This window comes from Carex rostrata, chromosome 30 (assembly GCF_964058835.1).
Source record: "Carex rostrata chromosome 30, lpCarRost1.2, whole genome shotgun sequence".
NCBI lineage: Eukaryota > Viridiplantae > Streptophyta > Magnoliopsida > Poales > Cyperaceae > Carex > Carex rostrata.
Genome location: NC_135947.1, coordinates 6,310,874 through 6,323,535, shown reverse-complemented (window position 1 = coordinate 6,323,535; position 12,662 = coordinate 6,310,874). Strand labels below are relative to the sequence as shown.

The window sequence follows — 12,662 nt, the reverse complement described above, 5'->3', positions numbered from 1 at the left end:
TTGGTCCAAAGTCCATCGAACCGCTCCTATCTCTTGGTGATAGAACTATGATATTTCATATGAAATCAGAGGCGATATAATGGATGTCGGGCCAAATTAGGTATGAAATCCAATCAGAGTTGTTTGATCTGCATCAAGATTTGTACAAACAGGTTGAAGATTCGTACTAACTCAATTGTGTAATCTTAACGCAGACCAAACAATTCCAAAAAAATAAGGTACCTAATTTGGTACAATATTCATCGAACCATTCCCAACTCTGTCGTAGATTGGTCTAATACCCATCGAACTGTCCCTACTCTATCTTGAGAGATTTCGAGCAGTGTTGTAAATAACGGTGTGCGGTCGTCGGACGGACAGGGTACCACCAATTAATTAATTAAAAATAATTAGAAATAATCGACTATAATAAAAAATAATTGACCGATTAATCGAAAAAATTCATGACAATTTGATCACCGCTAACGACTACTTAGCCGATTAATCAGCTTAAACGAACGTTTTTTACAACACTGATTCCGAGTCCATACCATACTTTATAAGAATTTGGATCCCTTAACTAACCCAAATTTTGAGTTTGTACTCAAAACCTTCCAATCTGAATTTTTTTTTTCTCGCATAAAAATTAAATGGCCCCGTGAATTCTAACTTGGACAAAATTAGTCTGAATTCTAATCAACTGTTCGGATGCAAACTCAAAATTTCAATTACTTTGGGGATCCGGACCCACATTGTATAAGGGACATCATACCTTTTTAGGCCCGATTGGGTGACCTCCCCCAATGGACGTTAACGGGCTTTTTAATTTTCGTCTATCGAAGCATCACATCTACTTGGGCCCGGGAGCAGCTTCTAGAAAAAGGTATTTGAGCAAAAGTTTCAAATTTCTCCTCGGGGATGTCGCCAAGAAACGCCAGTTTCTGCGCACTCCTCTTTTGTAAAATCCCTGGAGTACCTCATCTGAACTGAGATTCCGAAAGAAGCTTGCAGTTAACAACACAGTTACACAGATCAGCATTCACCAGTCGGTCTGGAAAAATCTGTGGAAGTTACAAAATTCGCGCCACTTCGGGTAGGTGCCTGAGAAACGCCAGCTACTGTTGCTCTTCGCCGTGTATTAATCCCTGTAAGCTCCTATCTGATGTGCGATTACAAAAGAATGCAATCATGGAGTGAAACAACACGGATCGGTATTTATCAAGATTTCAAAAAACCTAAATGCGACAACTCAGCGTCATTCTTATCGGGAAGTAACTGAAACGCACTCTCTTCTATTTAAGCGCGCCCTCTTTCCCAGATTTCTTCACACCAAACCACACAATAAAGTGTGCGAAGAGAGGAACTTCCGCCATTTTTCCCGTCTCCGTAGGGATGGCGAGTAATACTTAGGTATGTTTTTTTTATTTGGAAAATTTGAAAAAAAAAATTTCTTAAATTGATGTGATATTATCCTGCTCATCAATGCAGTCGATTGTGTCAAGGAGGAATCAGGAGCTACTTTCATGGGATTAAAGGTTGGTATCAGAGAAAATCAGGAGCTACTGTCGTGAAACTAAAGGTTGGTATCAGAGAAACTCCTAATCAGGTGAAATTATGAAGAAAAAAAATTGTCATTATGGGATTATAATTTGAAAGTGCACAATTTGTAATTGCCCTTTCTGTTGCTCCTGATTAATAATCTAATAGGAAGATTTATCACTCTTTCTCTGAAAGACCATTTCCTGAGAAAAGTTTTATCAAAATATATTGTACCATGTCTTTTCCTACAGTAGGAATCAACCAAGATTTCACAAAGACATAACTTTTTTAGAATATTGTTAGATATGCTTAAATTATGTACATTTTCTCTTCAATAATTTATTTTGTGAAATGTCCAGGTTGTATTTTGCAGTACACCTCAAATTGGGTATTGCAAACATTTTATGCGTACGTATAGGTAAAATTTAGAAATTTCAAGCTCAATAATGCATTCAAGATCATCTTCATAAATTTGTTTCCATTCAAATTTTCAATTGAAATATGTGATTCAAAGGCTGCAATTAAAGGATCCAAGTACTTGCGTAGATAACAGTAAATTTTATGCATACTTTTGTTCATTTATTCCTCCATTTGACAAAATATACAACACCTTTTACTATATACCGTCAATTTTTTGGATACAATCTCACAGCTATGAGAATAAGAAGAACAATAAATAAGAGCATCAATGGGCAATTTCGAAGTTGGGGATTGCACAATTCATAGATGGCTATAGTGAGGGTATGTGAGCCACTAGAAATTTGTCTCACCATTCAGGTTCTTGTAATTGGAATGTACGGTCTAGTTAATTTTTGTATGGTTTGTGCTGTGGGACCTCCATATTATATGAACTATTTGTTGTCACCAACAATGGGTTCAAGAAAAAGTATATATGGTGTTCCTGTTGCTCAAATCAGGCAAAAAATATATTAGTCGGTGCATTTCTCATACAAGACCCGGACTGGTGAGATAACTTCTGTTTGACTCGCAGGCCTTTATTATAATTTAATCTAGAATATAGTAGTAGTCCTTGAACCTCGATGGAGCTCATTATTGCTCTTATTTAAGGTTAATATAAGATTCAAGTAGTTGTGCAGTAGCATCCAAAGATGTTGAAAATGATTTTTAAGTTATTGTCGTCCTTATTGGGAAGTAACCAAAACATAGCTCTCTTCTATTTAAGCATACTCTCTTGAATTTATTAAGTGTCATCCTAAGAGAGGAAATTTCATCATTTTTCTCATCTACGTTAGGATGGCGGCCATCATAGTATAAGATTCAAGTAGTTGTTTAGTAGCATCCTAAGATATTGAAAATGATTTTTAATTAAGTGTCATCCTTATTGGTAAGTAATCGAAGGATAGCTCTCTTCTATTTAATTAAGTGTCATCCTAAGAGAGGAATTTTCGTCCTTTTTCTCATCTACGTTGAGATGGCAGCCATCATAGTAATACTTAGGTATGTATTGCTTTTTATTTGGAAATTCTGAGTTTTTTTTTTCTTTTCTTAGATTCATGTGATATTCCCATGCTCATCACTTAAATGAACTATTTTCATGCAGTTGAGTTTGTCAAAGCAGAATCAGGAGCTACTGTCAGGGGGCAAAAAATTAGCATCAGAAGAAGCTCTGAATCAGGTAATATTTGATTTTTTTTTTTTATTTACCTATTGCAAACAAAGCAGGTGAGATATTGTAGGAAATATGTTCTTTTTTTTGTGTGGTGTTTTCAAATTCTTGCATTAGACGCCCCCAATGGGATTATAATTTGAATGTACACAATTTGTAGTACAAGTCATGTTTAGTCAAATGTAGTCTTCCGTTAGAATATATCGTAGCATGTCCTTTCCTACCATAGGACTCAGATAAAGATTTTATAAAGTTAACTTTTTAGAAAATTGTTAAAAATGCTTAAATTGTTGACATTCTATTCAATAATTTATGTTGTTAACTGTCCAGGTATTTTGCAATTCACCTCAAATTTGGTATCGCAACCATATTATGCGTAGAGGTAAAATTTAAAAATTTCTTCCTCAATAATGCATTTAAGATCGTCTTCATAAATTTATTTCTATTCAAATTTTTCAATTGAAATATGTGTTGCAAAGCCTGCAATTAAAGGACCAAATACTTGCGTAAAGAATAGATAACAGTTAATTTCTGCATAGTTTTGTTCATTTATTCCTCCTTCAATTAAGAAATACAACACCTTCCAATATATACCAATAATTTTTTGGATGCAATCTCACAATTACTAGAATAAGATGAACAATAAATAAGGGCATCAATGGGCTAATTTCGAAGTTAAGGATTGCACAATTCATAGATGGCTATAATGAGGGCTTATGTGAGCCACCAGAAATTTGTCACACCATTCAGGTTCTTGCAACTGAAATGCACTGTCTAGTTAATTTTTGTTTGGTTTGTGCTGTGGGACCTCCATATTATATGAACTATTTGTTGTCAAAAACAAAGGGTTCAAGAAAAGTATGTATGGTGTTCTTGTTGCTCGAATCAGACAAAAAATATATTGGTTAGTGCATTTCTCTTACAAGACCCGGACTGGTGAGATAACTTCTGTTTGACTCGCAGATACCCTTATTATAATTTCATTTATAGAATATAGTAGTACTCCTTCAACCTCGCTATAGCTCATTATTTCTCTTATTTAAGGTTGGCATGAGATTCTAGTAGTTGTGCGGTGTCATCCTAAGATATAGATTCTTCTTCTTCAAAGCATTTCTTCCCAAACAAGTTGGGGTACTCTAGAAATGAAACCCAACCTGAATCAGCAACACAGGGACTTCCCAGGAGGTCACCCATCGTAGTACTACACTTGCCCAATTCGTGAGGGTTTCATTTCCATAAAGAGGCTGTTTTTTTACCGCTGGCTCGCCAAGCCTATCACGAACACTCCATTTTCCTTGGCATAGGACAGGCTGTGTAGAAACTACACAGGCGGAGTTGCATCCTAAGATATAAATACTAATTTTTAATTAAGCGTCATCCTTATCGGGATGTAACCGAAGCGTGCTCTCTTCTATTTAAGCACGCTCTCAGGTTTCTTCACACCAAACCACACAATAGGAGTGCAAAGAGAAGAATTTTCACCATTTTTCTCATGTATGCTGGGATGGCCGCCATTGGAGTAATACTTAGGTATGTATTTTTTTTCTTTTATTGGAAATTCTCAGCTTTGTTTTCTAATATTGTTGTGATTTCCCCTACTTATCACTTAAATGAAGTATTTGCATGCAGCCGAGTGTGACAGTGCAAAATCAGGAGCTACTGTCATTGAGCTAAAGGTTTGTATCTGTGACACTCTTAATCAGGTGATATTTTGATTTGGATTTTTTGTTTGTTATTTACTATTGTGAACTAAGCAGATGAGATATTGTAGGAAATAAGCTCTCTTTTTTTGGCATGGTGTTTTCAAATTATTGTGTAATAAGAGGGCACCCCTAATGGGATTATAATTTGAAAGTACACGATATTTAATGCCTCTTTGTGTTGCTCTTGATAGGAAGAATTTATCAGTCATACCCTGAACCGAGAGAAGTTGTTTATATGCATTAAAATATATCGTACTATGTATTTTCCTACACAATGACTTGGACAGAGAATTTATATAGGAACTTTATTGGAAAATTGCTATATATGCTTTAACTATGTACATTTTCTCTTCAATAACATATTTTGTGAACTGTCCAGGTTGTATTTTGCAACGCACATCAAACCGGATATTGCAAACATTTTATGCGTAGAGGTAAAATTTAAAATTTTCAAGCTCAATAATGCATTCAAGATTGTCTTCATAAATTGGTTTCCATTTATAGTTTTCCAATTGAAATATGTGTTTCAAAGGCTGCAATTCAATGATGAAGTAATTGTGTAAAAAATAGATAACAATAAATTTTCTGCATACTTATGTTTATTTATTCCTCCTTCATTTTATAAAATACAACACCTTTCAACATGTACCATTAATTTTCTGGATGCAATCTCACAATTATTAGATTAAGATGAACAATAAATGAGGGCATCAATGGGCTAAATTCGAAGTTGGGAATTGCACAATTCATAGATGGCTATAATAAGGGCTTCTATGAGACACCGGAAATTTGTCACACCATTCAGGTTCTTATAATTGGAATGTACTGTCTTGTTGGTTTTTGTTTGGTTTGTGCTGTGGGACCTCCATATTGTATGAATTATTTGTTGTCACAAAGGGTTCAAGAAAAGTATATATGGTGTTCTTGTTGCTCGAATCAGGGAAAACATATATTAGTCAGTGCATTTCTCTTATAAGGCCCGGACTGGTGAGATAACTTCTGTTTGACTCGCAGAGGCTCTTATTATAATTTCATCTAGAATATAGTAGTTTTCTTCAACTTCGCTAGAGCTCATTATTGCTCTTATTTAAGGTTGGCATGAGATTTGAGTAGTTGTGCAGCAGCATCCTAAGATTTAGAAAATGATTTTTAATTAAGCAACATCTTATCATCTTTATCAGGAAATAACCGAAGCGTACTCTCTTCTATTTAAGCATGCTCCCAGTTTTCTTCGCACGAAACCATACAATGGGAGTGCGAAGAGAGGAATTTTCGCCATTTTTCTAATCTAAGTTGGGATGGCGGTCATCGGGTAATACTTAGAGGTGTATATTTACTTATTTGGAAATTCTCGGCTTTTTTTTCTTAGAATGATGTGATATTCCCCTGCTCATCACTTAAATGAAATATTTGCATGCAGAATGCAGTAAAGTGTGTCAACAAGAGGTGGGTATCAGAGAAACTCTTAATCAGGTGATATTTTTATTTTTATTTTTGTGTTATTTAATTATTATTTCGAATTAAGTAGGTGAGATATAGTAGGAAAAAGGTTAATTTTTTTGTTGTGTGGTGTTTTTACATTCTTGCATAATAAGAGGTCCTCTAATGGGATTATAATTTGAATATACACAACTTGTAATGCCCTTTTGTGTTGCTCCTGGTTAATAATCTTATCAGTGTATCTCTGAAAGACCACTTCCCGAGAGAAGTTGTTTATAAGTTATGTTTAGTCAAATGTAGACGTCTACTAAAATATATCGTACCATGTCTTAACTATTAAAAATTGTTAAATGTGCTTAAACTATGTACATGTTCTCTAATTTATTTTATGAAATGTTCAGGTTGTATTTTGGGATGCACTTCAAATTGGGTATCGCTAAACATTTTATGCATAGAGGTAAAATTCAAAAATTTCATGCTCAATAATGCATTCAGTGTCATTTTCATAAATTTGTTTCCATTTAAATTTTCAATTGAAATACATGTTTCTAATGCTGCAATTCAAGGATCAAGTACTTCGCTTAAAGAACAGATTACAGTAAATTTTCTACATACTTTTGTTCATTTATTCATCCTCCATTTAAAAAAAATAACACCTTTCAATATGTACAACTAATTTTTTGGATGCAATCTCACAGTTACTAGAATAAGATGAACAACAAATAAGGTCATCAATGGGCTAAATATCGAAGTTGGGGATTGCACAATTCATAGATGGCTATAATGAGGATATGTGAGCCACCAGAAATTTGTCACACCATTCAGGTTCTTGTAACTGGAATGTACTGTCTAGTTAATTTTTGTTTGGTTTGTGCTGTGGGACCTCCTTATCATATGAACTATTTGTTGTCACGAACAATGGGTTCAAGAAAAGTATATATGGTGTTCCTGTTGCTCAAATCAGGCAAAAAGTATATTAGTCAGTGCATTTCTCTTATTACCCGGACTGGTGAGGTAACTTATGTTTGACTCGCAGGCCCTTATTATAATTTAATCTAGAATATAGTAGTTGTCCTTGAACCTTGCTAGAGCTCATTATTAACTGCTCTTATTTAAGGTTGGTATAAGATTCAAGTAGTCGTGCAGTAGCATCCTAAGTTATAGAAAATGATTTTTATTATAGCTCAAGAAAGCTATAAGAAAGTGTTTCTTAAATGCAGTCACTCTTTCTGACGGGTCATATCATATTCATTTTCAGGAGTCTTGTATATAATGGAGCCTAAAACTGAAAGGGGAAAGCAATTAATAACTTTTTGCTGCAAAATAGAGGGGAAACTTTATGGAAGAGCATTCTTTAAGCTTTCAGATTGCCTAAGTTGGTTTAATAGATATGGATAATAACCAAATGAAAATTTTCCCTATGATTGGAAACACCATTAGGTGAAATCTCTTCTTGCTTGATTTTGATTGGAGAATTAGATGACACAAGAAATCTCAAAATGTCGGAAGTTCAGAAGTATCCAAAAGTTCATAAATCAGCCAGATGCCAAATGTGGGAACCTAGTATATCACCGATACAATAAAAGGGACTGTTTACCAAGTATCTTAAAGCTGATCTTAAATTAGTGGGCCGTTGATCAGTTATTTATCCAATTTCCTCATTTCACGTCTTATTAATCCTGAACAAAATAATACCAAAGCGATTGTATAATCTTGCGTTGTATTCAGAAGATGGAGGAATTTATCGGCTTTTCATCATTTGTAAACTTCTGATGTAAGAACTTTCTCTGTGCCTATTCCTCCAAATCTGATATGAAAACATGAGTAATAGCAGTAAAGATCCTGATAGATCCTTTAAATTGTTGAAAGCAGGTTTGTGTGTTATTTATTATTATTTTTTTGAATCCATATCCACCAGTTTCATTATGAAACTAATAATAGAGTCATTAAAGAAACTAAAAATTGGTACCCACAGTACCAGTATGTGCCCCTACTGATACTATAATGCCATTATACCCCTTGCATATATTACCAGCATGTTCTTACATTTTTTTTCTTTCTATAAATGTTCCAACAATTAAAGTGTTACAACCTACATCAGAGAATTAAACCAACACATAATTATAATCCCTACCTACAATATAAACCAAAACATACTAAATAGCGGGACATGAGACCAAAACGTCAGACAGCAGATGTATTATTAATTATCAACAGAAAAACTTTATATTGAATATGATGACTTGTTTTATTAATTTTCAAATGCATTGAATTTTTAATTTTCTTTATTTTGGAAGTTGATAAACCTTATTGAAACAATTGCTGAAAGGACCTCTTATATAACACTTTTTCTTTGAAACAATAAATCGCATCTTCTTGGTTTGCAGATGTGGGCCAATGTTGTTCTGGTTGTGAATTTGTGATGATAATTTCTGTGGGTTTTTTTTTATGTTGTAAACTTGTTTTGGATGGTTTTATGGCTTGATTTGAGGTTCTGTATTAGGGTAGCTTTACTTCTAGACAATTGTGATGTGATGTGATGTTGGTATTGACCGTTTGGGTATGGTACCAGTGCACATAAAACCTCTTTTGATTTGTATTGAAATCGGTGGGTTAATTTGTACCCACTATTATAAAAAAAATGAGAATAGATGCGGGCCATTCGGGTAATCGGGTGTGTGACATTCTGTTTTAGTTTAATATCTGATGGTGTTGATCATGACAACGAGTCAACGACATTGCTCTTAGTAACTCTAAAGATATAATTTGGTTTCATTTTTATGTGTTCTAAGCTGAAGAATAAAATTTTACCAAAGTATACCTTCCAGAGTTGGCTGACTGCAATTTTTTTCTTTTCAGTGTCCATTGTGCTTTGTTTGATGTGTGTTCAATTTGCCCTTTTCTTTTTTTTTTCCTTTTTTTTTTTTTTAATTTTGTCTGTTCCATTTTCTGGACAGCCACAGGCACACAAATAATATGGTTAACAACGTTTGGTGAAGCTGGTTGAAATATATACATAAGAGCACTACTTCACATTAACTTCTAGAAATATATATATTTTGGAAAATCGGTTTAACATTATTAAATATTATTGTTGGTTTAATATTAATTCTGAATACATGGTGCGAAATATAAATAAGAAGGCCTGAAAATTTACTATAAGATCGAGCCTGAAATTTTAAGGCAAAGGGAAAGTTTTCATCTGGTCACATCTTCCCATCACGTTCATTGTTAAGAAAGCATCAATTTCTCCCTCACATAGAAATAGTTTTACATTCTAGGTTCCAAAAATATCAAACAAATTTAGAAAATGAGCAAACCCATTCTTAGATCCAGCTTTGGCTTCTTCAGCTAGTTAAATCCTAAAAAAAACAGCAAATAAAAACTCACAAGTTATCAATATTACTTGTAGATTATATAATTAACCTGAATGTTTATCCAACAAGGGATTATATGACCAATGATAAGATTAGTCACTGCATATGTGATATGTATACCTAATTTAAGGTCCAACGCATGATTAAACGAAGTAGAGGCTCCCGCTATATCACTGAATGTTTGCACATGAGAGAGCTACAAAATAAGGACCCAAACAAAAATATAAAATATTATGTCATAAAGTAATGGTACTTTTTCTAATTGCTTGTAAAGCAGATCAGAGCTACATGTTAGGATTAAATGAAGCTAGCTGCCTATGACCATAACATGATGCTCTTTTTCAAAAGTGCTTGCAGGGTGAATGGTTCAGGCCTGTCCTGTCAAGAGACTTGAACAGAGGGAATAAAGCGTACTTGTGCGGTGCCTATATATTATAGGATATCAGTGTATGTGTATTTGCAGCCGTATAAATACAACCTATGAAATTAATGCAACAGCATCTATGAGATGAAAACAAGTTATGACATATGAAGAAATGACAGGGTGCACGTCTGTTTCTACCCGGCCCGATATGAAAACCTAGAAAAAAAATTTTCAGGAAAACCCCTAGGAATTCGTCATATATGAAGACCTAGACTAGAGAGTATATATTCAGATTAATAGATACAATCAATAACAGACGGCCTGGATTTGAACCCTAGAAATCAAATGGTGTGGGGTCTAATGAAATCTACTACTACCGATGTGATCCTTCCATTTTATACCGTATCCAATGTTCACTGCTTTTTTCAACTTTGATTAAGGTCAAAAAAGTAATTTTCTTTAATTTTTTGATGACTTGTTCATTAGAAATTACATATATTCTATATTCCATGTAGAGGTTGAATAATACCCTTAACGGGTATACCCGCCCGTACCCGCCAGCTAGGGTACCCGTGCCCGAGCCCGAGTATGGGTCGGGTACTCGGGTACGCGGGTACGGGCAAAAACCGGACCGGACCCGTTATTTTAGACCAATACCCGAGTTAACCCGTACCCGACTAAACCCGTACCCGACTACCCATACCCGTATACCCGAGTACTGTTCATCACAGTTCAAAATTCAAAAAATTTGATTTTTCCCCCCAAAAAAATCAGAAAAAAACCAGAAAAAATCAGGAAAAACCAGAAAAAAAACAGCAAAAAAAAAATAATAAAAAAAAATACCCGTACCCACCCTACCCGTACCCGCCTTACCCGTCAAGGGTACACGGGTAAGGGTATAGGACGGGTAGGGTATGGGTTTTGAAAATTATACCCGCCATACCCGTACCCGAATACCCTTGTACCCGAGTACACCCGTACCCGAGACGTACCCGTACCCGAGACGGGTATACCCGGGGTACCCGTACCCGCCCGAGTTGCAAACCACTAATTCCATGCACCTTAATTAGGTCCCTTATGAGAAGAAAATGCAAAATTCTCTCGTTATATAATTTGCAATTATCCATTGCATTTTCTGGAGGAAAAATCAAATTTTCAATAATAAAAAGGTAGATAAAAATTCTCACCTTATCACATAGTACATAGCCTTGTTCTTGCTGTTTACTAACCTGTATAAAATAGAAACTATCAATGAGTATCAAACAAGAAAATTAAGGGATGCAATACTAATGAACTGATTTGAATGTTTCTCTGTCTTTTTTTTTATTACCAAGTTCTCTAGATAATTGATCTCTCCGCTAATCTTGCGCTCCATTTCTCGGTGCACTCTTTCCATCGCGGTCTCTAAGTTTCGCTCCAAGACTTCCAAAGAGGGTAAGGTATAGCTCTCCCTCTCATCCACATTCATTATTCTACAATTTATATAAAATAACAAGATACATAATATTCCAAATTGTTTCATTTTATATATAAATTGGTGACAGGTTTGTTAACATTTTTTCTGGAAATAAATTATTAAAGCAAGATCTTAATTTTTGTTATAAAAAGAAATATGCAAGTACCTGAGTTCTTTCTCCATTAGTTCACATAACTTCTCCACCTTAGCTATCTCTGTATTTCTTTCCTGTTATGTAATACGAAGTTACATCCCATGCCCTGAAATAAGTGTGTGCGCTTCTGCATGGGTGTGCTCGCACGTGTGTGTCTCAGTGTGCTAGAGAATGCTACAGGACAAATATGAACTCAATTCAACTTACCGTTCGATAGTCTCTCAAAATGGAAGTCTGTGTAGCAGCCTCATACTTGTCAACAAATTCCTTAACACTACAAGAAAAAGAAAAAAAACCAAAATTAAGAGTTAATTAATACATGAAGCATAGAAAAGCATAGTAGTACATATATGAAGGGTTAAAATATATAGATTTAATTATTACCTCTGCACGGTAGGAGCATGATACTCGTAAATCTTTCCAGAAGAAGAAAAGAGGAGGAGAAGGAGGTCGACGTCACACAAAACAGCGAGCTCTCTAGCTTTCTTGAACAAGCCATCTCTTCTTTTATAGAAAGTCGATTGCCTCTGAGTTGGGTTCTCTATCCTCTTTATCTCTGTTTTGCCTCTCCCCATAATTTCTTTCACTACTTTCACTGCAAGATGAGGGGGGAAATTGCACGCTTTTGGTTCTAAACCCCCAAAACTAGACAATGGTTGGTTTATAGAGAATTTGACATGAATATAGCAAGTGGAAAGGGTATAATCATGCATGTAGGCTTCTATGAGATGATGAGATGTTTTGTTTCCCAGTTCGAAAAATATATATTAATAAATAAATACATCCTCTCCAGTAAGTGGTAAACTGGAGTGTCATGTATATGTCGTAAATGTATAATTCATTTATTTAAACACATTTCATAATATATTAATAAATAAATACATCTCTCTCCAGTTCGTTATATTTATCTAATTATAATAATAATTAACATATTTCATAATATATATTAAACTATATGATATATATTTATTATTTGAATACAAATAATTGAAACATAAAACAATATTCATATTCACATTCACA

General features: G+C 34.5%; 1 protein-coding gene and 1 long non-coding RNA gene across 12 annotated transcripts; one reads left to right on the top strand and one right to left on the bottom strand.

The window, feature by feature from the left end:
* The first annotated feature begins 978 nt into the window (after positions 1–978).
* On the top strand, positions 979–8,777 carry LOC144547035 (uncharacterized). Of its 10 annotated transcripts, XR_013508969.1 has the most exons (10): positions 983–1,389; positions 1,468–1,585; positions 1,878–1,936; positions 2,725–2,976; positions 3,080–3,154; positions 3,476–4,212; positions 4,475–4,675; positions 4,775–4,848; positions 5,228–5,282; positions 6,030–8,777. It is a non-coding gene; the product is annotated as an uncharacterized LOC144547035 (long non-coding RNA). The 10 variants fall into 10 exon arrangements; XR_013508970.1 differs by having other exon boundaries at positions 981–1,389; positions 1,468–2,653; positions 2,850–2,976; XR_013508964.1 differs by having other exon boundaries at positions 979–1,389; positions 1,468–2,976; positions 4,775–4,821; positions 5,228–5,940; positions 7,406–8,777.
* A 706-nt stretch (positions 8,778–9,483) lies between these two features.
* Positions 9,484–12,359, bottom strand: LOC144546964 (MADS-box transcription factor 32-like). 2 transcript variants are annotated; one of them, XM_078295558.1, is made up of 7 exons: positions 12,024–12,359; positions 11,847–11,913; positions 11,652–11,713; positions 11,360–11,501; positions 11,217–11,258; positions 9,786–9,861; positions 9,484–9,650 (listed from the first exon to the last, which is right to left on the bottom strand). In XM_078295558.1, the coding sequence occupies exons 1-7, from the start codon at positions 12,350–12,352 to the stop codon at positions 9,640–9,642; spliced, it is 729 nt and encodes a 242-aa protein (XP_078151684.1). In that variant the 5' UTR covers positions 12,353–12,359; the 3' UTR covers positions 9,484–9,639. The 2 variants fall into 2 exon arrangements, with proteins under 2 accessions (XP_078151684.1, XP_078151683.1); XM_078295557.1 differs by lacking the exon at positions 9,484–9,650 and having other exon boundaries at positions 9,688–9,861.
* Positions 12,360–12,662: the final 303 nt, after the last annotated feature.

Coding starts and splice junctions, on each gene's coding strand:
- LOC144546964 (XM_078295557.1), bottom strand. CDS start 12,352: ATGCATGATTATACCCTTTCCACTTGCTATATTCATGTCAAATTCTCT. Junction 11,714..11,846: donor TTTTGAGAGACTATCGAACG/GTAAGTTGAATT, acceptor ATTACATAACAG/GAAAGAAATACAGAGATAGC. Junction 9,862..11,216: donor GCTATGTACTATGTGATAAG/GTGAGAATTTTT, acceptor CTTATTTTGTAG/CTCTCTCATGTGCAAACATT.